At 39.9% G+C, this 26,502-nt stretch overlaps 3 protein-coding genes across 3 annotated transcripts; 2 read left to right on the forward strand and 1 right to left on the reverse strand.

Annotated features, from left to right (window-relative positions):
• Positions 1-4,471: 4,471 nt before the first annotated feature.
• On the forward strand, positions 4,472-9,679 carry LOC146607375 (ras-related protein Rab-11B-like). Its single transcript, XM_085348434.1, has 5 exons — positions 4,472-4,603; positions 6,476-6,671; positions 7,953-8,146; positions 8,260-8,340; positions 8,427-9,679. Exons 1-5 carry the CDS (start codon positions 4,564-4,566, stop codon positions 8,570-8,572), a joined length of 657 nt encoding a protein of 218 aa, XP_085204560.1. The 5' UTR covers positions 4,472-4,563; the 3' UTR covers positions 8,573-9,679.
• Positions 9,680-11,841: 2,162 nt separating this feature from the next.
• Positions 11,842-16,953, forward strand: marchf2 (membrane-associated ring finger (C3HC4) 2). Its single transcript, XM_085347707.1, has 5 exons — positions 11,842-12,152; positions 14,303-14,600; positions 14,944-15,139; positions 15,422-15,631; positions 15,728-16,953. Exons 2-5 carry the CDS (start codon positions 14,404-14,406, stop codon positions 15,884-15,886), a joined length of 762 nt encoding a protein of 253 aa, XP_085203833.1. The 5' UTR covers positions 11,842-12,152; positions 14,303-14,403; the 3' UTR covers positions 15,887-16,953.
• Positions 16,954-21,942: 4,989 nt separating this feature from the next.
• On the reverse strand, positions 21,943-26,502 carry LOC146607377 (ras-related protein Rab-11B). Its single transcript, XM_085348783.1, has 5 exons — positions 26,370-26,502; positions 24,948-25,143; positions 24,665-24,858; positions 24,491-24,571; positions 21,943-22,661 (listed from the first exon to the last, which is right to left on the reverse strand). The coding sequence occupies exons 1-5, from the start codon at positions 26,407-26,409 to the stop codon at positions 22,516-22,518; spliced, it is 657 nt and encodes a 218-aa protein (XP_085204909.1). The 5' UTR covers positions 26,410-26,502; the 3' UTR covers positions 21,943-22,515.

Here is a 26,502-nt window from a genome sequence, read left to right on the forward strand (position 1 = left end):
GAACATATCAGTCATCCTGTGACTGCACTGGCTGCTGTGTTTCCAACCAGTTCGAAGGAAATCTCCAGCTCAGTGGTTGTAATTGCTGCCAGTATGGTGCCCATTTCCACTATGCCGCTGCTGTTGAAGTTAATTAGCTGTGTCTGCTTTTCCATGATAATCTTACCAGAGGTCATCATCACAAAATTCAGAACAGTTTGATGCTAAAAGATTTTTGCAAAACCAAGTGTGCAAAGTACGTCTTACTAGGCAGCCACCATAGCCTAACATAACTCGGATAAATAGAGCTTTTTCTTTCTTTTTTTTCCCCCTGAGTCAGTGGATTACTCTTCTGTATCCCGTGATGTTGGACGGCTCTGTGCTCGCAGTACAGGAGTTACAGTGAAAACCACTTTAAGCCAATCAAAGCAGAACATCCAGATATCTCTGTCATCCTTTAAAGTAGTGAAAATATGCAGTTTAACTTTAAAAAAAAGCAAAAACATATTCACCTACAGCATTATTAAAACTTAAGTCCTGTTGTTATATTTTCATTTCTAAACTTTTCTTCAGCTGTTTTTACTACTGCGAACTTTTATTTATTTGTCTGTTTGTATTTGATTGTAATATTCACGACTGGTACTTTTCACTCATTTTTTTTTTAAATCTATTTGCATCCAAAGACTTTTTGTTTTGCTCATTTTCTTCACTGCGGTATTTTGCGGTATTTTGTTCTCTTTTTCATGTGTTGTCTAATTCAGTGTTGTTTTCCACTACACCACATGTTATTCCAATAGCTGAGGGTGATGACTCTTGCCTTCAAAATAGAAGGCGTCAATTACAACACTAAGGCAGCAGACATTGTCATTAGAGTAATTTTCATGTCTACACAATGTCTTCCAGTGTTGCCCTGCTTTCGGACCGACGCACAGGGATCATTTGTAACAGTAGAATCGGCATATCTTTTTCTACATCACCTCCTCACATCAAGAAATCGGGGAATCTTTCCAATGTTTGTAGATGTAGAGCACCAGTTGTAGTGTTTGCGGTCGATATCGTAGCTGTTACCTGTATATTCCAGTGAACGCAGTGCGTGTTGGCTTGGTGAGACACAGCAGTTTGTGAATGGGTTGAACGTTGTTTGCACTCATTAAAAGGACCTGAAGACGAACTAGTGGTAGAGGCCAAATAAACACTCGTCACATTATCCAGAAGTCATATTTTCGAGTTCTTAGATAAGAGTCTCTGCTCACACATGCTGATATTTGGACAGTATTTATTTTAGGATTGTGTGTTTGTGTGTGTGTGCACATGTGTCTGTGACATCAATCACAGTCATTGTACATTTAGTGTTTACTGTAGTCTCTCTGTGGCTGACATCTTAAAGACTTAAAGATTTGGAGGTTTTTGGGTTTTTTAAACTAACTACAGGCAGTTTCTTCGGTTCGTTGGTACCTTTTTACGTGTGTTTGTGTGTAAGGGAGGTTACATCAATGTCAGGTGTTGTAAAATAAGAATCGGTTTGTTCTCATGACGTGCAGTGGCCAGTTGTAATCAGTTTGCTGTTGTTCATCAGATGAAGACCATAGCAGCAATATTTTGTACAGTTTAGCTTTTACGTTAATTGCCTTATTAGGAAATTTTACATATAGGTCTGTTGTTTATATTTTTTTCCACTTGTGCTGTAATATTTATTTTTCTTTCTCATAGTTGTGCTCCTGAGAATGTGTACATAAAACTATAAATACATATATAAAGATATACAAATATATTTTCCATTTGAATCGGGAAAATATTATTTTTATTTGGTTTCATTTTTGCTGCTGGGCAAGAAATGATTGCAATCTACATGATTTTACTGTACCATATTCTTCAGTGTGTTTATTGAGATGCAGCTGCTGTATATTTATGGTTTGCAAACCACGGCTGTGTCTTTGTATGATATCCAAAACCGAAAGATTTGTGGGGTTTAATGTACATGCAGATCAATAGGGATTCTTCCAACTGTTCAGCTGTGTTGTGTGTGTTTTCAAATCCCTGTGTGCCCTCATCCAATAGGAAGAGTCCTTTACAGAGACATAGCATGATATCAAAATGAATATGCATATCAGAAATGTGTATTTATGTATATCTGTGTAAATTCATCTATTTATACATGAGGATAAATAGATGACTGTGTGTGCGTGTGTTTGGACTCAATCAGAATGAATACGAAATAAAGCAGTTCTATGAATTGTTGTCCATGGAGATGATGTGTTTTAGTTGGTTCTTTGTTGGGTGGTTTTTCTTCTTTTGGCGGCTCTGTTTGACTACATTGGATCATCTGCCTCCATGTCACCATAACCATAGCATCCACCTCTGTAACACCAACCCTCTACATGTCCTCCTTCATCCGTGAAGCTTCTCTAAGGTCTTCCTCTTTTCCTTCTGCCGGTCAGCTCCATATTCAACATCCTTCATCCAATATGTCCTCTATTGCACACGTCCGTACCATCTCGTCTCTCTAACTTTGTCTCCAAACACCTCAACCTGAGTTGTCCCTCTGGTCTAACTTCTAATCCTGTTCATCCTGGTCCCTCCCAATAAAATCACGACATTTTTACCATCTCCAACACGGCCTCCTCTCTATTGTCACTGTCATCTACGAACATCATCGTCCACAGAAACTCTTGCCTGACCTCGTCTGTCAACTTGTCCATTGCCACCACAAACAAGAGGGGCCTCAGAGCTGATCCCTGAAGTAATCCCACCCCCACGTGGAACCCATCTGTCATTCCTACAGTGCACCTCAACATGCCCTGCATTAGCTTCTCTGACAGTCCTGGCAAAATAATCATGTGACATGGAAGCGAAACTTTGAACATGGCCACTGGAGAAACTTACCACATAAACCTCTGTGTCTGACTCCACAAATCATTAGTAAGTAATAAAGTACTTCAGACTTAAGGAGTCAAAAACATTTTAATTCATGGGTCACATGCTGCCCAGTTTGATCTCCATGTAACTTTTATCTTAACCTATTTAAAAAAACATGCCAAACTTGTCACTGAAAACAATATCCTGTGAACAGTCCATTTATATAAACTGATGATGAACTGCCTCTCTTAAGAAAAACATGTCTCAGCTTTACGACTGGAAACAGTGATGATTCAAAGAAATGCACTGGCATGACTCCTTGGCTTAAACACCATATTTCTGCTTGGTAGTAAAAAGACTGTGTAATGTCTTTGTCAGTAACAAGGCGGTAAACCGAACAATGACTCAGACCTCTGGCTCAGATAAAACAGTTGTTAGCAGCACAATGTTTCCTTTGCAATATTTACATTGTAAAAAGTCATTCACCCAGCCATGCAAATCCTTTAGTGGCTTGGTTCTGATCAGTGGACAAAGTGTTTGAGAACTCCTGCATGAGGCCACAAAACATATAGGGAAACCTGAAATGTGACCCGTCCAGCATCTAGAGTATTGTCTATGTCAGATTTATTTTTACAACTTAAAGGCATTTCACCTCTCATCCAAATGGCCTCTTCAGTTCTAAAAGCTGAATGGAAGTCTCACATTATTAATTCTGTAAGCATGGCAGGGGTTGTTGTTTTTGTAGAGTGCTATAAATATGGCCACTTGGTGGTGCCACTTCAAAGGTTTATCAGAGGAAACAACCAAAATATGTTTTAAATAACTAAAGTAAATCTAAGAAGCTGATATTTTGCTCTGGATTACAATGGACAGGCTAAGCTTTAACATCATTGAGATTGTTTTCCTAAGGTCATGAGAATGGCTGTAGGACTGCAGGAGAGGCTGTAAATTTGCACATGCAAAAGCAGAAAGCTGGAAAGCCACATGATCTCATTCGAGATAATCCCTTTAACCTCTTTAGCCCAGCCCTTTAAATATAATGTATCTGTAGAACATTATCTCTGCCACGGGCAATGACCACAGACATACAGGCACACCTGAGTGTAATCTCAAATCTAGCTTTTTCTCTAATTGTAAGAACAAGAATAATTGCATCACCAGATGCCTGTGTTGGCCTAGGCACATCCTTTCGGGTACAATTAAACCATTTCTGACCAGGGTATTATAGTTACCTACAACTATAATGATGTAAATGAAAAAGATAAAAGATAAAGATAGATAGAATATGAACATGGTATAACAATAATAGATGGTATATCCTGCTTTTCTAGCACAGTGTAGTATAGTCTTTCCGTCTTGGTGTATATTGTGCAATACTTTTTACTTCAAAAAGTGTGTGTGTGGGGGGGGGAGAGGGGGGGGGTACGTCGACGAGCTCTGAAGGCTCCGAGCATCCAAATTAGGAGAACAAAGGCTGCGATGGTAGTCGTGTTTTCAAGGTACACGATGATTGGCCAGCATCTTCAAAGAACTCATGTGATTGGTGGATTTGTCTGTCAGTAAATGAGATTAACTTTTCAATTGGCCTAACTCGAAGTTGCAAAACTCACGTGCCTTTCCTCTTCCTAGAAGGCGGTGCCTGCTGGTTGTTACCTGCTGGTGGAGAAGCTTGTTGTTGTTGTTATTGTTGTTGTTTGTGTTAAAGTTTAAAAAAATAAGTCTTCTAAAATGGGAGCCCGAGACGATGAATACGACTACCTGTTCAAAGGTAAGTTTATCTCTGAAGGGGGATGAATGTCAGCGTCTCGGTCGTCTTTAATATGGCTCTCGGTAACAACAGGAGCAACTGAGGAAGTCAGTAATGCTAAAGTTAGCTCCACTGGTAGCAAAGTAGCAAACGATGAAACGATACCTGCTGAAAAAACTGACGCTGCTGCAGGTAGAGTTTGGAAATTCAGTGAACAAATGTGCATTCCCTAGCTTTAGGATACACCTTATCCCAGTGAGTAAGTTTAGACACGGCAGCTGTCAGGCTGCTTAAAGTGTGTTTAAGTAGCTAGCCGCTAACATCACAACGACGTTCCTACTTTGAAGTTAACTGAAACGAACCCATGTTCTGATTATATTTGATCTGTAAATCAATTAGCTGGATAACTTGGTGATAACGACCTTGAGTATGCCTAACAGGAATAATTAATGTCATTTTATTCTCTCTGACATCATCAGATTTGTTTGTCGTCACGTTAACATTAGACAAAATATGTCTTATATTAGTGAAGGTGGTGTGCATGAACAAAGTGAAATTCTAGCGTAACGTCAGTTTGAAAATGTCAGTGTTGAAAAAAATGATTTTTTTTTTTAAGTGTTAAAAATATTAAAGCTGATGAGCCACATCATTAAGAAAAGGGGAAGCAGTTGTGGAAACTAGGATAAGAACAAAGCTGATGATAAGTTAGCAGCGGTATGGCACTATAGATGTGATGCCTTCTTTGAAAAGTGTAGAGAAGGTCAGAGAGTGCTTCACTGTGTCTCTGTGGATCTAGAGAAAACAAACGATACAGAGGAACTGTGGTACTCTATGAGGAAGTCAGAGGTAGCAGGGAAGTGCAGGACATGTATGAGGGCAGTGAGCCAGTGGTGACACTGGGTTCACGGTGGGATCGGATCGTCTGATCCACCTGAGCCTCTTCTTGTTTGCAGTGGTGATGGACAGACTGACAGATAAGGCCAGGGAGGAGTCTCTGTGAAATGTCATGTTTGCAGACGATACTGTGATCTGTAGTAAGCGTACGTGGCTGCTGGAAGAGAGCCTGGATAGGTGACTGTATGAACTAAGAGAGAAGAGTAATGAAAGTCAGTAGAAGCAAGACAGAATACCTCTGTGAATGAGAGGGAGAAAGGTGAATAGGTAAGCATGCAAGTAGCTGAGGTAGTGAAGGTAGAGAAGTTTTAATACCTGGGGTCAAGTTCAATTCAATTCAATTCAATTTTATTTATATAGCGCCAAATCACAACAAAAGTCGCCTCAAGGCGCTTCATATCAAGTCAGGGTAGAGTGGATGGAGACCAGTGTCAGGTGTGATTTGTGACAGAAAGACAGCAGCAAGAGTGAAAACAAAGCTTTACAAGATGGTAGTGAGACCTACTGTGATGTATGGCTTGGAAATGGTGATAATGAGAAGTAGACAGGAGGTCGAGCTGGAGGAGGCAAAGCTGAAGATGCTAAAATTTTCATTGGGTGAGACCATAATGAACAAGATTAGAAATGAGGACATCAGAGGGATTTAGATAGAAAGCTTGGCAAGTCTGAGATTATTTGGATGTGCAGAGAAGAAATAGTGGATGTTGAGTATGGAGCTGCCAGCGAGGAAAAAAAGAGAAAAACCTCAGAGGAGGTTGCAGAGGGTTGGTGTGACAGAGGAGGATGTTAGGGTTAGGGATATGGTGAGATGGGGGCAGGCATTCTGCTGTGGCGAGTTTGACTGGCTTAAATAAAATAAAAAAATTTCTCTGGGCTGGCTGTGCAGCGTAACAGGGGTGGGAATGCTGCAGCCTTAAGTGAGCCATGGTAGACCACTGACACAGCAGGTCTACTGTTTGCTTTGTTTTTTCATGTGTCTGGTGTGTATTTTGATTCTAGTTGTACTAATTGGAGACTCTGGAGTGGGGAAGAGTAATCTGCTGTCCCGTTTCACAAGAAATGAGTTCAACTTGGAGAGCAAGAGCACCATCGGGGTGGAGTTTGCAACCCGCAGCATTCAGGTGGACGGCAAGACGATAAAAGCTCAAATCTGGGACACAGCTGGGCAGGAGCGCTACAGAGCCATCACCTCAGCGTGAGTTTGTTTTGTCGTATGCATTACTTAAGGTGTTACGTTAGTAATGGTTATTTATAGGGTAATGTTCACACACTTAGACATGTATAATGAGATGTGTCTTTGCTAATAATTGTGGCTGAGTAGTACGTGTTTGAACCCCTTAGGGTAATAGACCTGGTGCCAGTTTTACATAAATTAATTGTCCAAATTCCTTTTGTTATCAGGAGGAATTAATCACCCAAGAGGAACCATTTTGTAACAGCTGTTTATGTAGCCGGTCTGGCCTGAAACTCTGACTGCCTTGTTCCTACGTTGTGTTGTGTGAATGATGAGAGGAGTCAACTCTCGCTTTGCCAGCTGGGGCGGGTTTATTCTCCCAAAACTGTTCAAAATAAAAACAACTCGGTACAGCAAATTTAACTGGGCTTCTGCATGCACAGTTTTAAGGGAGAGAGAAGAATAGCGGACCACATGAGAAATCACCTGCATGCGCCTGTGCCCTAACCTGGGATCGGCAAATTAGCATGTTACAATAAAGTGCTGTACTCGACAGGGAAACAACAGTTAACACTAAAACATCCAACAAAGCCGTGAGACGAAATGCATAAAGGGAACAAGCAATCCTTGAATCACTTTTGTTTACTTTAACTGTGTTTAATCGCTGTGTAACCGGGAACACTAGCGTACACGCACCTCTCCTCAGCAGGGCCTCTGGGTGACTGAGGAGAATAGCGAAATGACTTTGTGGGAAGTCAAAGGTCACACAAACAAAATAAAAGCTCCAAAAATATAAATACAGAAAATATATATATATATATATATATATATATATATATATATATATATATATGTACATAAACGATACTGACAAAGCAAAAAATAAATGATTTTTTTAATACACCCGTTACATTTATATGTATAAAAAGTTGTGAAAATAATACAAGGTATAAAATGCAATACAAGAAATCCTGCTGGAGATGCTGGAGTCTTGTGGTGTCAGATTGGTGGCACTATTGTTTTCAGCAAAAGCAGCAAGCCATTGCTCCATTGGATCATTAGGTCCTGTTGTTTTCTTTGTATTGTTTGTGTGTCCTCCTTACTTCTGTAGGGATGGAAATGATTGTGAACCTTAGTGTCTTTATATGAAACTGTTATTAGTCACCAATTATAACCAAAACAAGTGTAAAAGAAAATACATTTGGCTTGTAATTTCTATTTATGGTTTAAACTAATATTAAACCATGTTAATGTTAAAAAGTTAGATGCCATAAAGCCATCATTATCAACTATCTTCATCAGGTATTATCGGGGCGCAGTCGGGGCTCTCCTAGTTTATGATATTGCGAAGCACCTGACGTACGAGAATGTGGACCGCTGGTTGAAGGAGCTGAGGGACCACGCTGACAACAACATCGTCATCATGCTGGTTGGAAACAAGAGCGACCTTCGACATCTCAGGGCCGTGCCCACTGATGAGGCCCGAGCATTTGCAGGTGGATTTTTGAGTGTTCTTTGTTTTGCTTTGGAGCAGTCAAAGTAGCTCCTTAACATTCAGTTCAATTGCTGTAAAATAAAAATCCCTTTTCTTTCTTTTTTTTAACCTTAGAAAAGAACACTATTTCATTTATTGAAACTTCAGCCTTGGACTCCACTAACGTAGAAGAAGCATTCAAGAGCATTCTCACAGGTAAAAAATAAAAAGTGTGAACTCAACTCAATAATCATCCAGGTACTCTACTGTTAGACCTCTTATGCCATTGTTTTCTTTCCTAGAAATCTACCGTATCGTATCTCAGAAGCAAATATCAGACAGATCTGCACACGAAGATTCTCCAGGCAACAATGTAGTGGACATAAGTGTCCCCCCAACCATGGATGGGCAGAGGGGCAACAAACTCCCCTGCTGCCAAAGCCTGTGACCCTCCTTTTTTCTTTTTCTGGTTGACTTTGTGTCAGAGTTTTCTCTTTTCCCTTCTACTGTCAGATGCTGTCATCTTACCCTCATGGGTTCAGAAGTGTTTGACACAGAGACTCTTAGATTTGACATTCCTTTATGCTGTTTTCTTCTTTGTTCGTCTGAGTCCCGTGTCAAAACAACTTGTCTAAAATACGAAAACTGAGAAGAAAGACGATTGTTAAGCTGTTAACTACAATCTCTTTTTAATTCACTAGGTGATGATCCTATTGACCCACTCCTGCTGAAGGAGTGGCGAGGGATCGGTAGGCCTGTTTATGAGTGCTCAGAGGTGTTTTTACTCGGTTCCTTTTCTCAGCCTAATCTGCTATAGTGGAGTCTCATTTTCATGTGGGGTTGACCTGATTCTGCCTGTCTTGCAATGTGGGTGCAGAAGAGGAGATGAGAGGAAGGTTCGTTTGGAGTGCTGATGTGTGGTCTGTCAAGAGTTTCTGGTTGCCTCTTTAATTTTAATTTTCCTCTTTTGTGCTGTGTGCCCACTCTGGCATGAAATTAGCATGAGCTTGGGACCAGACTGGCTATGAATGACTGACTCATTATAGGCAAGCATGAAACACATGACACATTTTTGTTTTTGTGTGTGTGAGTGAATGAATTTTAGTTTAGTACACAAACATACCAAAGGAAACTATCAGAATCAGTTTTGGGGAAGCTCATTTCACCGTGTTCAAGGATGTTATGCTTGCAGGTGATTGCTAAAAGGTCCAGGCTATTTGCAACAAATGTGTAACGGTCCACAGGAGATTCATTGTTATAAGTTGTGGTGTATGATGTCAAACTTTAATTTCAGAATTAGATTGGGGTTTTTTGCACTAGAGTCCAGTTATTTCAGTGGAACCTTATATTTCAGAATGGCATAAAATTTTCATCAGGTAGCATTTTGCTACCTGTAAGGAAAACAATGCTGACAGAAAAGGAAAAATGAAGTTGAAATTGTAACATTTCTGTACCGAATAAGCCATTGCTGTCATTAATCCTAACTGTTGAACAGGAATTGATAAAAGTTTGTAAACTCAGAACATTATCTGTGGAAAACCAATAAATAAATACTCCCCACATACTGCTTTCACTTCAGCAACATTAATGGGTTTTACTTGAAAAAATGGAAGTGAAAATCAGAAATGCAAATTTTGTTTTCATACTTGGGTGGAAAAAAATATTTCCACCCATCTGGTTGAGGTGCTGTCATGCATTAGGTGTTCATAAGAAAGCATCTCATACATTTAAATGTGAATTTAATCTGAGTATATATAATCTTTTTTCCTACTTTTGCATTACACCAGAAAATACTGACTCATAACTAAAACCTGTCCATATGACCATACAGCAGACAGTTATTTTGGTATCCCTTACTCAGTTTACTCATACCTTAAGCTGGGTTGTTTTAATAATTGACAGATGGGTTTCTTAGGCATTTGGGATACAAACCTACTTTTTTAGGTTGTATTCAAAATTATTAGAAATGTATAAATAAGGTTAAAGCGATAAAATTAGGATAGTTTACTACATGTAACATCTCAGTGCACATTCAGGGCAGGCCTTTCTGTCTACAAAGCACATTTAAAACAAGAAGTGCCAATTCTGAGAATACACTACTATGAGAAAGCAGGTGGCATTGACGACAAGGTTTGTGAGCATTATAACTCAAGAGCGAGATGACATAAGGTTTTCAAATTCATCCTATGAGTACATCTGATAAACATCTCGGACAAATTGGAATCTCAATGACCTTGACCTCAAGTACATAGGTTAACTTTTTGAAAAGCACCTAGGGTTTTCAGGTGCATCTGAGGGTGTTACTGGTGTAAAAGGTTTCAGGTTTTTCCTCAGTAGCTGGAAAGCTGCTCTGTTGGATTTTAAATGAGGCCATTGCACCTCTATTATACAGTCATTGATTCAAACAGACACTATGATCATGAATTTGTTCTACTCCTGCTTGGGTTAATGACTTTGGTTACATATGTTAGTTTAAAGACATAGTCTATTAATAGTTGTGGCTATTATAGACCACAATATGTGTTGAATCACTATGCAATTTGGTGGGATGTATGTCATTTTAGCTGGGAAAAATATATTTTAAATGAAAATATTAGGCTAAAGAAAGAAAACTTCCAATGAGCTTCAGAGTCATTAATTGGCCACCTTCGTTCTTCAACACAGTGTGAACTCTGAGGCAACCTTTCTTGTAGTTTCTTTAAGTAGTCTTCAGACATAGTTCTACAGGCCACAGTCTATCAAAATCTGACACTGTTTTTCTAAGTGTATGCATCCATTACCTTTGTGACATTTTTCTGTTCTCCACTTGTCCAGTTTCCTCAAAAAGTTCAAGGTTCAGTACGTACAGTACTGAGATGTGCTAATTTTTTGGCTAATAGGATCACCTTCTTGGTGCATAAATACTATTTTATATCTGTCCAATTGGTATCTTTGGGACTTTTTGTAGATTAAAATAGAATCTTAGTTGTTACAAAGAGCTTTAAATAGGCTCTTAGTAACAACGTGTCTCAACATAAACTTAAAATTATTTCTTTGCTAAGTTGTCATGTTACGTATAGACATGACACTGGTTCATCCCTTGAGTTTAAAGCATTTTTTTTATGCGTGAATGTTACATAGGTCAGTTGTAAGCAGTTCACCAAGCAAAAAACACTCCTCTGAAAATGGGTGCAAGGCAGAGAAAAGGAAAAATGAGTTGCTCAAGATCAACAGTTTTCAGTTTGACTTTATGGAAGCAAACAAAGAAATGAAGGGCGAATCGAGATTTTTGCACAGTATCATAAATGATGTGATTTAATTATTTGCATGTTTAAGGTTACGTTTTCTCGCTGCACCATCTCGTGGTACAAACTGGTATTACACTGAAATACAGCCCAGGCCCAACTTTAGTACAGATCTCTTCAACACAGTACATAGATGTTTAGAGAGAGAAGTCACAGTGGATGTTTCTTCACATTCTGCTCACAGCTGAAGTTCAAACATAAATAAGGCCGTTTAAACTGTTATAAACTAAACCGAGGAAAGCCACTATGTCACTGACTGAAGCGAAACAAAACTTAAAGTGAAATAAAAACTAATTTAAAAATGCAGATGTGTTAAACAGTGTGGGTTAATGGTTTTGAATTGTGTTGAATTGTGAAGTTTTCCGGTCTCATTGAGCCTGTCATGTTTCCTGTTGGGGCCCCTCCCTTTGGCACGCTGCTGTTTGCGGCCACATTTATAGCCGTCTTCGGGATTTGTTTGTGCTCTGAGACGCCGTTTCTTCACCGCAGACGCAGGCAGCTGATGATGATGATGACCCTCTGGGTTGTATTTAAAGCCCAGGGAAAGCGGAAGCCTGGCCTGACTGTTATCAGTTGAGAACTGCTAGCTGGTGTAGCCTTACACTGAGCAGCCTTCATCGTTAGCCGCCTGTGCTGTTCACTCATACATAGTTATTAAACATGAATAGAGAAGGAAATGCGAGCTTTTTCGGACAACAGGACTAAAACATCACCAAGAAGAAAGAGAAGAAGAAGTAGTCACGGGTGAGTAGCTGTTAGCTTTTATTTGTTGCTTTTTTCCACCAAGCGGATGGCTAGCACTTCGCTGACAGCTAGCAAACAACACAGCTGCCGTGAAAGTGAAAGTGATTAGAAAATGCTTCTTTATAACGACATTTTCACTGTGACGAAGTTGGATAGTAGTTATTCGTGTGTAAAGAACAGCAGAGATACACACAGCTAATTTGAGTTGCCGCGCAGTTGTACAGTATCATAATTCAACTCTGATCCAGACAATAGTCTGGTTCAAATTCCCACATGTCTGCAGCGGTTAGTTCCTGTAACAGAGCCACAGTGAAGGAAAATGCCCCAGTTCGAAAGCTAACTGCATATTAATGTATGAGGGTTTATCATTGTAAGAAACCCATCATTAATCATTCATTCAAACGTGTAATTTTTGTTTGATCTTGACAAAATCCCTGCATTGATGTTCCCCAGCTGACGAATCCATACACACAGCTGATATTTAAAAGACTCGGAAAACAATAGCTTAATAGAGTCAGCGGTTGCCTTAATTTGGGGTTACCTCTTTGTTTATTTAGGTCAGGGATTGTACCTCTTAATCACCCCTGACGTACCCCCTCCAAATCTCCGTATGCATAAACAATAACACCAAGCAGCAATAGGGAAAAAATGCTCTTCGGCTTCACAAAGCTGTTCATCATCTGGCTCTGTTAATTCAGGATTTAACAAATCAAAGTGCATAAGATTGTGACTCAACTACAACGAGCTATAAATAATCATAAAAGGGCTTTGTTGTCTAACTTCTATTTAAACAGTGAGATGCTTGACTTAAGTTGAATCATCTTTTCTCAGTTGCGAGGGTTAGAAACAGCATTCATTGCCAGATGTTGTCTAAATTCTTGTTTGATTGAACAGCAAAATCTCATAAACAGACACAAACATTTCTGCACTGGCTGTCATGTCAAATCTCCTCTTGAAAAACAAGTGTTGGACATGGAAGAGTATACTGGGTTTGCGTATAAATGCTGTAGTTTACCAAGGGTATGTACAGTGCTAAAGAGGTTTTATTATCAACACTAGCCCAGTGTTAACCCACATAAACAACAGACTAGTAGCTCAGTAGTTCTTTAAAAGTAAGTTGATAAGTATTTTCAGTGAATATTCCCCCCAAATCCCCATTAAAGTTCCATATATATCAGACATGCTACTTTAAAATTATTGTTTCTTATTTTATTGCTTGTAATCAGTGTATTTCAATTTTGCTTATTGTGTTCTAATTCATTTGTACAGAATAGGATACATTTTTGAGACAGCAAGAAAAAATGTTGTTAAGGGTTATCTGGGTTAAGACAGCTGTTTATCAGGCTGCTGCACATCACATTCACTGTCACTGACCTCACACTTGGTTTTATAATGGATTAGCAGCTGCTTTTGGGCAAACTGGCCCACCTCCAAACGGACAGCTTTCTTCTAAAAGACGGAACGTCTTTTCTGGATAATTTTAGCCGTTCCCACGTGGTAGGAAATTAATCATTTGTGAAACAGACTACAGACATTTAAGTAACTCTGTCACAGTACTGCAGTGAGCCAAATGACGAACAAACTCTGGTCTACTATCACATTTTTATATATAAAAAATGCTATACGTCAGTGTCTGATTGATCAGTTATCTGGTTAGTAACCCAGTTACCGACTTCCCTGACAGTACTAGAAACATTAAGAGGGAAGTGGTGAGTTGGGTTATTGCAAAACTGTAATACCATGTTGTTTGCTAGTCATGAACATGAACATGAACATGAAGGTCAATAAAAACAGATGGACTGTAAGCATAATATAGCAAACATAAAATGACTCATCATGATAGTGCAGGCATTGTACTGTAGCTGATTTCCATAAGTTCCTTTTCCAAACCCAGAACTTCCCTCCGACGAGCCTAATCTGGACACTAAAGTATTAATGGACAAGTGCACACTATAGCACACAAAAAAAACTTACTTAAAACATCACTCAAACTTGTCTCCTTGATCCATTTATTTAGTTTGAGCATTTGCAGAGTAAACCTGGGTTTCTCTAGTATATTAAGTTGGAGTAAAATTACTTGCTATCTCTCCACCACAGACATTTTTTAAAAAACGATAATGCATTGTCTGTGTGTGTCTGTTTCTCTGCAGAGCCACTAGAGAAAAACAGGAGCAGTTTGTGCCTGGCACTCCCCCAGCCTCCCCTCACCTCCAACCCTTCACACCCTCCAGTCCATTCGTGCTGCCAGCGAATGGACCCTGTAACAATGACGACCGGCGGGTGCTGCCACCTCCCTGGCTCTCTGTGTGACTGTGCCAGCAACACAGGCCTGTGGAAGAGCGTGGAGGAAGCGGGCGGTGACGGGTGCCAGGCGCTCTACGTCACCCAGGTCACAGCCATAGATGGACGGTTGCTGTCCTCTGTGCTCAAACCAATGAGTGCACAAAGGTACTTTAAGAATATTACTGTTATTGCTGTAAGATGTTCCACAGGTAAACTTTGAATGGGATTGTATTGTGATGGCAGCTTCTCCAGAGATAGGAAAAATATATATATATATATTTTGCTATAGTTGCTAAACTTGTGATTATGCCTTGTATTAACACTATTTCAGACAACGCACTTCTCCATTTTTCTTGTTTTTTGTGGGGTTTTTTTCACATTTCTTCACTACACACCCATTGAATATTATTATTATTCTCTTTGGGATAGAATGGTAAAACATTTTTGCTGTGTTTCATGCAGACGATGCCTGCCATTTATAAAAATCTCTGTATATTTTTTATCTCAGTGATGGTCCCATTTGCCGTATTTGCCATGAAGGAGGCAGCAGCGAGGGTCTCCTGTCTCCATGCGACTGCACAGGCACTTTGGGTACAGTGCACAAGAGCTGCTTAGAGAAGTGGCTGTCGTCCTCCAACACCAGCTATTGTGAGCTTTGCCACACGGAGTTCAGCATCGAGCGCCGACCGAGGCCCCTCACAGAGGTAACAAAGGTCAATGCCCTTTGCCTTGTCTGCAACAATCCTTCTTCTCATCCTTTTTATTCATCGTGGTTGGGCTGCTGGTTGTGAATGAGTGTGTATGTATGAAAGTGTGATGGTGCTTTTTATCCGTCTTTTTCTTGTTTTACATCTCTCTGCTTGCTTGCTTGCTTCTTTGTTAATGCAGAATGTCTTTTCTCTTCATTAGCTTCTTTCTTTTTACCTGGTTTCTGCCACAGTCTGACTTCTTTCTGTTTTTCTTCCCTCTTACGTCTTACCCCACAGTGGCTGCGAGATCCCGGCCCCCGTAATGAGAAGAGAACACTGTTCTGTGACATGGTGTGCTTCCTGTTTATCACTCCTCTAGCAGCTATTTCTGGCTGGCTTTGCCTGAGGGGCGCTCAGGATCATCTTCAGCTGAGGAGCTGGCTGCAGGCTGTGGGCCTCATTGCCCTCACCATTGCCCTCTTCACCATCTACGTCCTTTGGACTTTGGTAAAAAAAAAAAGAATTCCCATCCATTATTACTGTAAAGCAGACATTTTCACTCGGAAAGGTTGATGTATAATGCTGCACTTCGGTTTTCTTCAGGTATCATTCCGCTACCACTGTCAGCTGTACTCTGAGTGGAGGAGAACAAACCAGAAAGTACGTCTGCTCATTCCCGCAGCCAAGGAGTCGAACTCTTCCCAGCATTCCTTGCTCTCTAATAAACTGATGAAAAAATCGGCCAGTGAGAGCATCGTATGAGACCAAACGGAGATAGTCGATGATTATTACATCTTTTACGTATGAGGGCTGATTCCCGATGCATCCTGCTCACAGTTTTGACTTTGAAGAAACACCTGTGGGGATTTTTTTTGTGTGTGTCGCTTTTTTTTTCTTTTCTTTTTTTCTTTGCACCATGGGCTCATATTTTTTCACATTGCATTTTATAATCCTCACATGGGTGCAGGAATTAGCACATTTTAAAGGAATCTGCCTTTCCTCGTGTCAGGTGTTGACCAAGTTTATGCAAAGGCACTGAGGAACGGTGAAAGTGGTGGAAGCATGCAGAAATGGAGCCGAGCTGTCTCATCATCACAGATGTGACAACATGACTGGCTAAAACTGACAGCATAAAACAAGATGGATCGAGTAAACTTGTTAAAGAGGACTGTGAAATTGAATGATTGTCCTGCTTGGTTTAACAACCCATCGATGGTCAGGTATAGCACGTCTACTCATTGTGTATTGCGATGATAAAAGCAACTGCTACATACGCCTTTTAATCGTGTGTTACGTGGGCACGCACTTACCTACTTGGGGCTTCTCTTCTCTGCCCACTGAGGATCTCGTTGTATAATCACATATTAGTCTGTAGTTTGAAGATAAAAAGCTTTGATCTTTAATTTTTATTTCATAGTCACATCTGGATATGTCATCTGAGTGGAATCTTTTAACTCGCAGCTTTTACATCATCTCATCCGAGACCAGGCGGCTGCATAACATTTGTAAAGCAGAGACTTCTGCAATAAAACACTGTGGACATCGAGGTTTTCGCAGTACACGAAGACAGTTCTACCAACGTGCACAGTTATGCATGCAAGCAGCACTGTTAATATTTTTTTTTACTCTTATTGTATTCTAAAATCATTTTTTAAACCACTTAAGAACGAATGACTTTCCTATTCCTACTGAAGTAGGGTTTAACAGTGTCCTCATAGAGGTTCTTGTACTATCAATATGTAACAAGTAGGTATTTATATTTATATAGATGGATAGAAACTCCATCACGAGTATTGGTGTGGTGGCTGGGGCAGTGTACAAAAGCGTTATCGGTGTTGCTTGTTATTCATTTTTGGTGTTTTCCTTTTTTCTTTTTTTTTTTCATGATCATAACAGTCAGAGAATTCCTGCTGTTGTTTAAGTTACGATTAAGCATTTGGTCTAATGTGATGAGAAACTTTCTTAATCTGGGATTTTTAGTGCTGGTAAACCCTAAAGGTAACCGCCAGCATTTTGATGTTACTGACCAGACTCGCCTGGAACTGGCTGTGTTGGTAGAGTTGGGAGATAGCTGAAGTTGATTACAAACTACAGCGTGTGCCTGGTATTCAGATTTCCGGGTCATATGATGGTCCAGTTTTTGTAATGTGAAACATTGTTTCTTCTCTATGCTTAATTTAGGTTACAGGGAGATGTCTAATTGCTTTTTAACGCATGCTGTAGGCTGTCCACAGGGAGACAAGCTTGTAGATTTAAAAAAACCCTCCCAACATTACATGTACTACTAAAAAAATAATTTAATTCAGTGGATCTAATGAAGCCAATTCAGCTTAGTATTGGTCTGAAATACTTTAATCATTTTTATTTATAGATTTGTCTTTTAATGGGTTGCAATTAAAAGAATTCGTCCCCTTAAAGGGGGTGTTTAAAGCGATATAAGTTTAAAACTAACCTGACGACGACCTGTTTGGTGGATTTTTGATTATAATTCCAAGAAAGGAATTGTTGATGCATGACGCCGTCATGGTGATCAAACTGTGCGATGCCTTTTGATTTAGTTCCATTTAATGAATGCTTCTGCATTTAGTAAATGGGCAAAATCTATCATTCTTGGTTAATTATTTAAATATTTACCTTTAAATCAGTCAGGCTTGAATAGTAATTTATTAACATGATGTGGTGTGTGGTGATGTAAAATTTATCAGAGAGAAATGTGTTTTTAGAAAGGGCTTGTGGTAACATTCAGCAGACAAATCAGATCAGTGAAATTATTAGTTTCCAGCAAGCATCGTATATTTTCCCCTCCTGTCCTTTGTTAATGCTACATAAATGTGGTAAACCCAAAATGAGGTTACCAGTTAAGTAGGTGGTGAAGCGTTAGTCATGTAAAGATGTCTGTTTTCAGGAGGAATGTTGACATATGCTTGTGTTTTCCTCCCTTTTCTCACAGTGCTGCATTACCAGTAACGAGTCATTTCCTTGTTTACATTACCAGTTCCCTTTGGTACATTTCACTCCTGCTCGTTTGATCCGCGTTCTGCCCCAGATAAATATTTGTTTGTGTTTTTAAGAACAAAGGATTACACCCTGCAGTACTGCGGTGTGCTCGTCTGCCTTGCAGGCTTATGATTAATTTGGTCATCCGTGTGTTTACCCGAGAAAGTACTGGAATCTGTTTGTACGATGTGCAAGAAATAACTGATTTTTTTTTTTGATGCAATGCAAACTTATTTCCTGTATTGGGAGTCTCTGCAGAGTTGCATCAAACTATGCAACACTTCTCCTTTTTTGGCTACTAAGAATTTCTGACAGTGTTTTTAGAGAAACGTAAAAAGAGAGTCTAAAATGTTTGTCTTAAACGTGTCATGACACGTTTAAGACAAATTTGAGTCGCGAAAGCAAATATAGAAAGGGATTTTTTTAAATTTCTTTGTTGTTACTCAAACAAATGAACACGCAAATGTTAATAATGTTGCGTTATAACACATTTGTGAACTGGGCATGTTGGGTTTTTTTTGTTTCATCTGCAATTTATGTTGCTATTCCTCAGTATTATTTTTTTTTTATATTGTTAAATACTACAATGTTTATGGTGTGCTGTGAGGTGAAGGGATGTCTTCATCAATGTACTGGTACCTGCAATCAGCCAAGAAATGTTTGCAAAGCAAATAAAACATAATCATAAATTATGTAATCATGAATTTGTCAGTGACAGTTTGTCTGCACTTGTGTAGTGTTGGTAAGGAATTGTCATATATGTTATATAGTGTAGTTATAATGGATGTTTACAAGTCCGTCTAGTGCAGTGACGATGACATGTCATTAAGTCTGTTTTGAAACTCAGCTCAGTGAGCTTGCTAATCCTAATGGAAAAAAAAACAAACGCTAATGTCAAGTCCTTCTATGGTATCCGTGGAGACTCACTCAGTATCTGCTTCCTGTCCGCTGCATGCGGCATAAGCAGCTTAGAGTAACACAAGTTCAAAATATGCTGTTTTTGTGCAGAGGGTCTGCTCTCCAGGAAGGAAAAATGTTTTTCACAGGTTATTATTAGGAGTCAAAGCAATGTTAAAAGGTGTTTCTTCTGCCTTCCTACTTGCCTGTCTTGCTCTCAGTGACAGCAGTTGCATTCTAGAGATGTAAATCTTGGTGTGCTGCTCCAAGTTAAATGATCTAGATGGTGACCAGATACAAAAGAGCTACAGAGGATATACTCAAGTAAAAAATGGCAATGTATTTTTAAAATATTAAAGGGGGGCTTCTTTATATCCTGTCATATACGCTCTCTGGCCTCTTCATTAGGTACAAATCTTGAGCTGTCAGTCACATGTCATAAACTTTATGCATTTAGACATGGTGATAACTGCTGATGTTCAAACTGAACATCAAAACGTGGAAGAAATTAGATTTTGGTGACTCTGAGTATGATGTAGTTGTTGGCGCCAGACAGGCTGGTCTGAGTGCTGATGTACTGGGGGTTTTCCCAAAGAAAGAATGGCATGAAAATGAGAAAATATCCAGTGAGCAGCAGTTCTCTGGGTGAAAATGTTTTGTTGATGCCAGAGGTCAGAGGAGAATGACCAGACTGCTCTGAGCTGATAGGAAGGAAACTGTAACTCAAGCACTCCCTACAACCGAGGTATGCAGAAGAGGATAGTGGAAGGCACGGGAACCTTGAAGCTGGGCTACATCAGCAGAAGACCACACCAGGTGGCACGCCTGGCAACTGAAAACAGGAAACTGAGGCTACAATTCACATGGGCTCACCAAAATGGGACAATAGAGAATTAGAAAAACGTTGCCTGGTCCGATAAGGCTCCACTTCTGCTGTGACGCATGAGTGGCAGGGTGAAAATTTGGCACAAACAGCATGAAAGTATGGATTCATCCTGCCTTGTGCTGACAGATCAGATGACTGGTGGTGGTGAAGATTTTCCTACAACAACCCACCGCTGATGATCTTCATGCTTATCACCGGCATACCAATCTTCTAATGCCTGCGTCCAACACCTTAGATCATCTCAAACAATAAGTTCACTACACTCAAATGGGCTATATAGTCACCACATCGCAATCCAATAGAGCACCTTTAGGATGTGGTGGAACAGGAGATATGGATGTATGGCCACAAATCTCTGAGGAAGAACTGCATTAACTTGTTGAATCTATGGCAGGAAGAATGAAAGCAGTTTTGAAGGTAAAGGTTCCTACCCAGTGCCCAGTAAGTGTATTTGCAGTGTTACACTGGTGGATGCTCATACTAAAGATGACTAGTTTCAAGTAAAAAAAACAAAAACCCCCAGTTTTTTGCATGTATTGATGATACCCCTAATGTAGTCATCAAGTGCACAAAGCTGGCTCTGAACAGAGGAGCCGACCTACCTGCTGTTCAGGTCTTTTGTTTGCAAGCGGTAGCCAGTCAGAAGGAAAAAGTATATGTATAGATGGATCCATTGTATAAATGGATAAGGAAAAGTTAAAACCTCCCTAAAAAGCCCATTTAGTTGATTCAGAATTCTGCAGCAAGCGAGCTGACAGGGGTAAGACAGAGAGAGCATGTTTTTCCCACACTGCCTTCTCGTCATTAGCTCCCTGTTAAATCCAGAATCAAATATGAAATCCTTCACCTCACTTTAATCAGGCCCTCATGGTACCATACCACTCCAAAAGAGCACTTTGCTCTCAGACTGCTGGTTTACTTGTGGTTTCTAGAGTATTTAAAAGTAGAATGGGAGGCAGAGCCTTCAGTTTTCAAGCCCCTGTTCTGTGGAACCAGCTTCCAGTTTGGATTCTGGAGACAGACACACTCTCTACTTTTAAGATTAGGCTTAAAACTTTCCTTTTTGAAGCTTATAGCGAAGCCTGGATCAGGTGACCCTGAACCCCCCGTAACTACGCTAGGCTGCTAGGGGGTTTCACACTGAGTGCTTCTTCTTCACTCACCTTTTCACTATATCTTTAGACACCACTCCGCATCTAATCATTAATCTCTTGCTCTCTTCCACAATGTGTCTTTTATTTTGTTGCCCTCAACCCCAAACAGTTGTGGTGGATGACCTCCCCTTACTGAGCTTAGCTCTACTGAATGTGTCTTCCTGTTAAAGTGAAGTTTTTCCTTCCCACTGTTGCTAAGTGCTTGCTCAAAGAGGGGTTGTCTGATTGTAGGGCCTTATAATATAAAGCACCCTGTTGATGCTATTTGGCAATATAAACTGAATTGTACTCTATCAGGGTCCAAGAATAAAACATAGTAATCAAATTTATGATCAAAGATTCGATTCGACTTAAATTTCTGTACTAGCAGCTGTATTTTCAGATTCGAAAACCCAGTTTTCTAACTTCAAAAAGGCGTAATTCAAAGTTTTAAATATTTACATTAGTAGAGTTTAGAATGAGACATTAACATGTAAGCAGTTATGGGCTCAGGTTGAGCGGGTCATCTGCTTATTAGGCTACTTTGGTCAGATACTGAGATCCCAATTACTGGAAAGACGTCAGAGTGTGCCAGCTAAAAAGTGATTAAAAGCATGAAGTAAAGAAGTCAGAGAGGAAAAGCACTGTAAGTACCAGTCCATTGAACATTTTAATGTTTTTCACCTACCTTACACTTACACATGTAAAATAGTTATCTAAGTGACTTCAGAGCTAGAATTAAAATGACAATATTTCAGTTTGTTTTTGTGTGGAATAGTTTAAAATTGTCCACGCAGTTCAGTACATTTCTGATGAGAAAAAACAAAAACAAAAAACACAAACAAACGAAAACCAAACAAGTCAGAGTACGTTAAATATCCATTTAACAAACTGCTTCAGTCAAGGATTTTATTGTAAATTTACACAGTTCTTAAACTGAAAGTAAAACAATGATGACTTCAGCCAAATCTTCTTCAATAAATACATAATGAGGATATTTTTTGGCATGATGTAAGAAGGATGTAAGAGCCACACTGTCAAATAGCACAATACTGCTTCACCTGGTTGGAGTAACTGTCTGTAGTTTATTTACACAGCACCATCTAGTGGTAAACCATTGAAATGTATCTCACAACCTCCCTTTAGAGGACAGTGTTTCAGTTCAAACAACTTTACAGGCATCAGTAAGACAGCAAAGACTGCCTTGCTCCTGGATAACAGGAACCTTCACGCAGACTGACTGAGTGACATAAAGGCTTCTGAAATGTTTCTTTCATGGCAGAAAAGAAGAGCACAAGTGACTTCAAAAGTACTTTATAAAACAAAAGTAAAGGTTAAAAAAAAGATTTAAAAAAAAGAAAAGAGGCTAAAGTGTTGAGGGAGTTGGCCGTGAGCAGAGCTACGGGGGGAAAAAGTGCACAGGTGATGTGATGTGGAGGTGAATGTGGAGGAGAGGATGAGTGTCATTGGACAGAGCGTCACAGGCTCTGGCAGCACTGGAGTTTGTTGCCCTTCTGCCCGTCAGTGGTTGGCGGGACACTTATATCTACGACATTGTTGCCTGGAGACTCGTCGTGTGCAGATCTGTCTGCTATCTGCTTCTGTGACACGATGCGATAGATTTCTGCAGACAAATTTGAGAAAGAGGGAAAAAAATTACACTTTTGCAATGTTCATCATTTAAATTTTAATGTTCTTATTTATTTAACTGGCTGTGCAGATTAAATATAAAAAGGTACTATCAGCTGCTCGTGCATTTCCCAGAGGAGTCGCCACATGTTTTGATCTGGCACAGATTTTTATGCCAGATGCCCTTCCTGATGTAACCCTCCCATTTATCCAGGGATCATCCCAAGGAATACACTAGTTTGTCACCCTGAGGTGGGGTTTGTTTCTCTCTCAGTCCTCTATTTTTAACCAGTGGGTGTAAAGAACGCTAAATGTGTTATTAAATAAATAAATATTTAACAGTAGCATGTAAGTTACACTTACTGATCAAACTAATCGAAATATGAGTGCATTTAAAATGTACCAAATTTAAGTAAATATTAATTACAACCCATGCCTAAATCCCCAGAATTAATACATGTTAAAGTATGTACAGTAGTTATATAAATGTAATGTCTTTTTTCCTGCTTCTATCTGGCATGCAACTAACATACATTACTGTCAGAAAAAAGTCTTGATTCGCCATCATTTCTTTACATTTTACAAGGAAACTGACAGCACAGTCTTCAGGAATAGTTCTCCAGGCTTCCTGGAGAACATTAAAAGCTTTTCTTTAGATAATGGATGTCTTTTTTTCCCCATTCCCTGACAAGATGATCCCACACTCCTTCAATAATGTTCAAGTCTGGGCTCTTAGGAGGCCAGTCCTTACCTTACAGTGTTCTGTTGTGCGTTTTTCTTCTCAGGTATGCCTTTACTGGATTGACAGTGTGTTTGGGATCACTGACAAATGAAGCCGTTGCTCAGATTTGGCTTATTCAAAATCTAACCGTTCTTTTCTGTATTCATCAATTTTGACAAGATCTCCAACACCACTAGCTGAAATGCAGCTCCAAACCATGACAGAGCGTCCACCATGTTTTATAGATGGTTGTAGACACTCACTGTTGTACCTCTCTTCCGAGTTCCTCCAGACAAAATGATGGCAATATAAACTTTGGATTTCAAATTTGGATTAATCACTCCATCAGGCCTCTTGGCATTATTTTTCAGTCCCATTCTTGTGTAACTTGGCAAACACCAGCCTTTTCTCTCTATTTATTCCCCCTTACGAATGGCTTCTTGATCGCCATGACTTTAAGATACTGATAGACGTGCCACGTCTTATTTTGTCCTTCATTTGTCCAGTTTCCCCTGTTGTTTTAAGGATATGCTGCACAGCGTGCTAAGCTACGCCAAGTTTTCAGATAAAGCTCATTGAGAATCACCTTGTTGATGCAAAACACTACCATTGGCTTGAGTTGGGTGGCTTTTTTATGCTTCAATTGGCTTAACATTAACATTAATTCACTGCATTTACAGCAGTCAAATAATCAATTTTTCAGAAAAAAAGCACACTGGGAAGCTATAATATAAAGTGCATCTACATGTCATCATACAGATGTTAACATGTATAATACTGCACATACAATGACTGCAACATTCAAGTTGTAAAAAAGTCCTTCACTAAGAATGAAATGAACTTACTAACCTTAAAAATCGTGGTCAAAATATTGAGCATAACATGACTTATTTTAACAATAGTTAATGTAGTTACCCATACTTGTTTATCATCAACATATTCAACTAATAACGAATGTTGGGGACATCAAAAATCATTTCACAGTGACAAAATCTATACTGAAACATTTGATGAAATTACATGAACTGGTCACTACCAGTATTATGATTTTGGTAGATGCCTTTTATCAGATTTCAAAATAAAAATTCTGTGTGCATTCCTACCTGTTAAAATGTTCTTGAATGCCTCCTCTACATTCGTGGAGTCCAATGCTGACGTCTCAATAAATGAGAGTGTGTTCTTTTCTAATACGAGAAGAGACGTTCGACACTTGAGATATGCACAAAATCACACTGAGCGCAGACTGTTTGGCATAATTGTGTCTCAGTGCGATTTACCTGCGAATGCTCGGGCCTCATCAGTGGGCACGGCCCTGAGGTGTCGGAGGTCACTCTTGTTTCCAACCAGCATTATGACAATGTTGTTATCAGCGTGGTCCCTCAGCTCCTTCAACCAACGTTCAACGTTCTCATATGTCAGGTGCTTTGCGATATCGTAGACTAGGAGAGCTCCTACCGCACCGCGATAATACCTAAGTGAACCAGCATAAACGGAACGATTAAAATACTGTCAATACAGCACGATCGTGTAAGCTAGTTCAGACAAACTGAAAATACTCACGCTGAGGTGATGGCTCTGTAGCGCTCCTGGCCAGCTGTGTCCCAGATCTGAGCCTTTATCGTTTTGCCGTCCACCTGAATGCTTCGGGTGGCGAACTCCACCCCGATGGTGCTCTTGCTCTCCAGGTTGAACTCATTTCTTGTGAAACGGGACAGCAGGTTACTTTTCCCTACTCCAGAGTCTCCGATTAGTACAACTAGAAACAATACAAAAATTATATTTAGACTTTAAATGAAAAGCACTCAAGGAAATTGTACTTTTAATAGTGTCCCATAGGCGGGTCTGTGACCAGTGACTGGATTTCTACTTTGTTTTTACACTTAATTTAAACAGACTCATTTTTAGCTGCAGGATTACAGATTTTACTACAGAATTTACAGCCATGCTGAAAGTGCTGAACTGTTGCTTTCTATCTCTAGCTATCAGACTTTGCCCTTTTGGGAATGAGGCTATTAGAAGTTGCCAATATCCTGCTCTATGGGAAATCTGACTCATCAGTTTCTCAACGCCTCTTATTGCTGTGTCGTAACGAGTCATCAGTATCTTACAATCAGTATCCAATGGCTTCTCTAGACCGCCTTACTTTGATTTGATATTTTTAAGAGATAGCTACTTGGCCATTCATAGTGTTTCATCTCAGGTTAGTATCACAAGGGAGGAAATAAGGATGCCACCTATTGTGGTCCCATTCTGACAATGAAACCTAATCAACATAACTGTAATCCTAGGAGTAAATGGATCATATGATCAGGGCTTGGTATTTGTTTGGTATGAAAATATGCTGGCTTTTGATGTTTGGAAAACACCTGGGAGCAAAACAGGGCTCTACTGGAGTTTCCTCCTCTTTGCTTTCACTGGGAGCGAGTTTCCTCCCTCAGGCTCCAGTTTTGTTTTGTTTTTTTGGGGGGGGGGGGCACAAAGAGGAATCCTGTTTTCTTAATCATTTCATCTGAGTTTAGGAGGCAGTCTAAAGAAAGCAGACCATTGCTGGAGCCCCTGCTTAAATAGCAGACGGCTACGTGTGGCCACCGCAAAGGAAAACTTCTCTTCCATGCCAGTAAAGTTTAATTAATGCAGAAGTAATGGCACCATCCGTCTGACTAGCCACTAGCTTGCAGCGCCACACGCCCTACTTTCTAGAAAAGCCCAAACTGCTAGCTGTAAACCTCGGTACAAAAGAAACAGCACCGCACCTAAAGTAACGGTAAATATGGGTTTAATTAGAGGAAGCGACGCTTCAATTGTAAAATAAAATAATAATAATAAAATAAAATGTAAAAAAAAAAAAAAAGGGGGGGGGGGGGGGATCTCGGGTTAGCTACAGTTAGCAGCCACCACCAGCTGATTTTCTACCCGGCGGTACCGCAGCTAGCATGCTAACTGACGCTGAACCCGTCCAGAAGCGGCAGCGGTTCCGCTTACCTTTAAACAAGAAGTCGTATTCATCGTCCCTGTTCCCCATCGTTTGATACTATCGCCCTCCTTTTTGAGATTGCGGTGATGAGAGTAGGTAGGTTTCCCTGCCCAAACCAGGGTGGTGCGCCAAGATGACGAG

Source organism: Diplotaxodon limnothrissa, linkage group LG23 (assembly GCF_057381915.1).
Source record: "Diplotaxodon limnothrissa isolate DT_005_m linkage group LG23, D_limnothrissa_male_GT1.1, whole genome shotgun sequence".
Classification (NCBI taxonomy): Eukaryota; Metazoa; Chordata; class Actinopteri; order Cichliformes; family Cichlidae; genus Diplotaxodon; species Diplotaxodon limnothrissa.

Excerpts from the sequence above, each read along its gene's own strand:
- LOC146607377 (XM_085348783.1), bottom strand. The coding sequence starts at position 26,409 with ATGGGGAACAGGGACGATGAATACGACTTCTTGTTTAAAG. Across the intron at positions 25,144-26,369 it reads ATACGACTTCTTGTTTAAAG|TTGTACTAATCGGAGACTCT; the intron begins GTAAGCGGAACC and ends TATTGTTTCTAG. Across the intron at positions 22,662-24,490 it reads ATTCAAGAACATTTTAACAG|AAATCTATCGCATCGTGTCA; the intron begins GTAGGAATGCAC and ends ATTTGTCTGCAG.
- LOC146607375 (XM_085348434.1), top strand. The coding sequence starts at position 4,564 with ATGGGAGCCCGAGACGATGAATACGACTACCTGTTCAAAG. Across the intron at positions 6,672-7,952 it reads TACAGAGCCATCACCTCAGC|GTATTATCGGGGCGCAGTCG; the intron begins GTGAGTTTGTTT and ends TATCTTCATCAG. Across the intron at positions 8,341-8,426 it reads ATTCAAGAGCATTCTCACAG|AAATCTACCGTATCGTATCT; the intron begins GTAAAAAATAAA and ends TTTCTTTCCTAG.
- marchf2 (XM_085347707.1), top strand. The coding sequence starts at position 14,404 with ATGGACCCTGTAACAATGACGACCGGCGGGTGCTGCCACCTCCCTGGC. Across the intron at positions 14,601-14,943 it reads AAACCAATGAGTGCACAAAG|TGATGGTCCCATTTGCCGTA; the intron begins GTACTTTAAGAA and ends TTTTTATCTCAG. Across the intron at positions 15,632-15,727 it reads TCTACGTCCTTTGGACTTTG|GTATCATTCCGCTACCACTG; the intron begins GTAAAAAAAAAA and ends GGTTTTCTTCAG.